The 986-nt window shown below is 45.1% G+C and overlaps 1 protein-coding gene across 1 annotated transcript in view; it reads right to left on the minus strand.

Annotated features, from left to right (window-relative positions):
* Positions 1-986, minus strand: part of LOC119588620 (ankyrin repeat domain-containing protein 65-like) — a gene marked incomplete in the record, with an annotated part of 23463 nt that overhangs the window by 1462 nt on the left and 21015 nt on the right. Inside the window, 2 exon segments of the mRNA XM_037937260.1 lie at positions 1-186; positions 538-662. Coding sequence (XP_037793188.1) covers positions 639-662 — 24 coding nt within the window.

Genomic DNA, 986 nt, shown 5'->3' on the forward strand with positions numbered 1-986 from the left:
CTATCTCTACGTGAAGAGGGTATTTCTACGACGATTTATGTTACAGTGAAAAAAGGACAGTAAAGAAAACTGAATTTGTCTCGTAAAGCTAAATTCGAAATGACCAATTTTAAGACAGCTTCAACTCAGACTGCAGGAGGAGGATTTTCTCACGTGGTCTGTCTTCCCAGCCGGCGAAGAAGACAACTGCAAGTAGAAATAGCGAAATACCCTCGTCAGATCTACCCCCAAAATACTAAAAATACATATTTCATTTTAGGATGAAATACAGTATCATTTTTTAAGGGATATATGTCTCACACGTGCTTTGATATTGACAGATAGGTAATGAGATAGATCTATTTTCTCCAGGCTTGTACTTTTCACCTGTTTTTTTTTTCTCATTTCGTTCTTCAAATACATGGAAGGCCACTAAGTGTATAAAAGTGAAGCTACCAGTTTGAGGAAGGGAATCAGGATGAAATATATGAAAGCAAGATTTTGAAGCAGCAGAACAGCGGACGTGAGTGTGAAAACGTTGCTCCAGTCATGGCTTACCTCTTTAGGCTTCTCACTCTGAGGCTTGGAGTCCCTGCCCTTCCCGGAACCTTGTTGGACCGGCGGCACTTGGCTTGGCCTGGCTTGAGTTGCTGGTGAGTCTATTTTACGGCGTTCTTTGTTATCTGGATCGTATAACAAAGCGGTGTTAGTTGACCTTTGAACTGCGTTAGTGGAAGATGAAGAACTCTGCTCTGCTCTATGGTCAGCAACTTGAGTATCTACAGATTGTTTTGGCAATGTTTGGTCTCTAGTTCGAGGCGGAGCAGCAGGTGAGTCCCGGTCACGGCTCCTTCGGCTACTGTTAGTGACACTACGAGACCTTACTACCTTAGAGGGCTCTGGCGACTGTCTCGGTGAAGGGACTTCAGGTACTTCGGCTTTGCAAGGAGGAGACTCATGCGGGGTGGGCTGTGTGCGGCTCGACGGCCTCCTCTGGGAATCGTCTC

This window comes from Penaeus monodon, chromosome 24 (assembly GCF_015228065.2).
Source record: "Penaeus monodon isolate SGIC_2016 chromosome 24, NSTDA_Pmon_1, whole genome shotgun sequence".
Classification (NCBI taxonomy): domain Eukaryota; kingdom Metazoa; phylum Arthropoda; class Malacostraca; order Decapoda; family Penaeidae; genus Penaeus; species Penaeus monodon.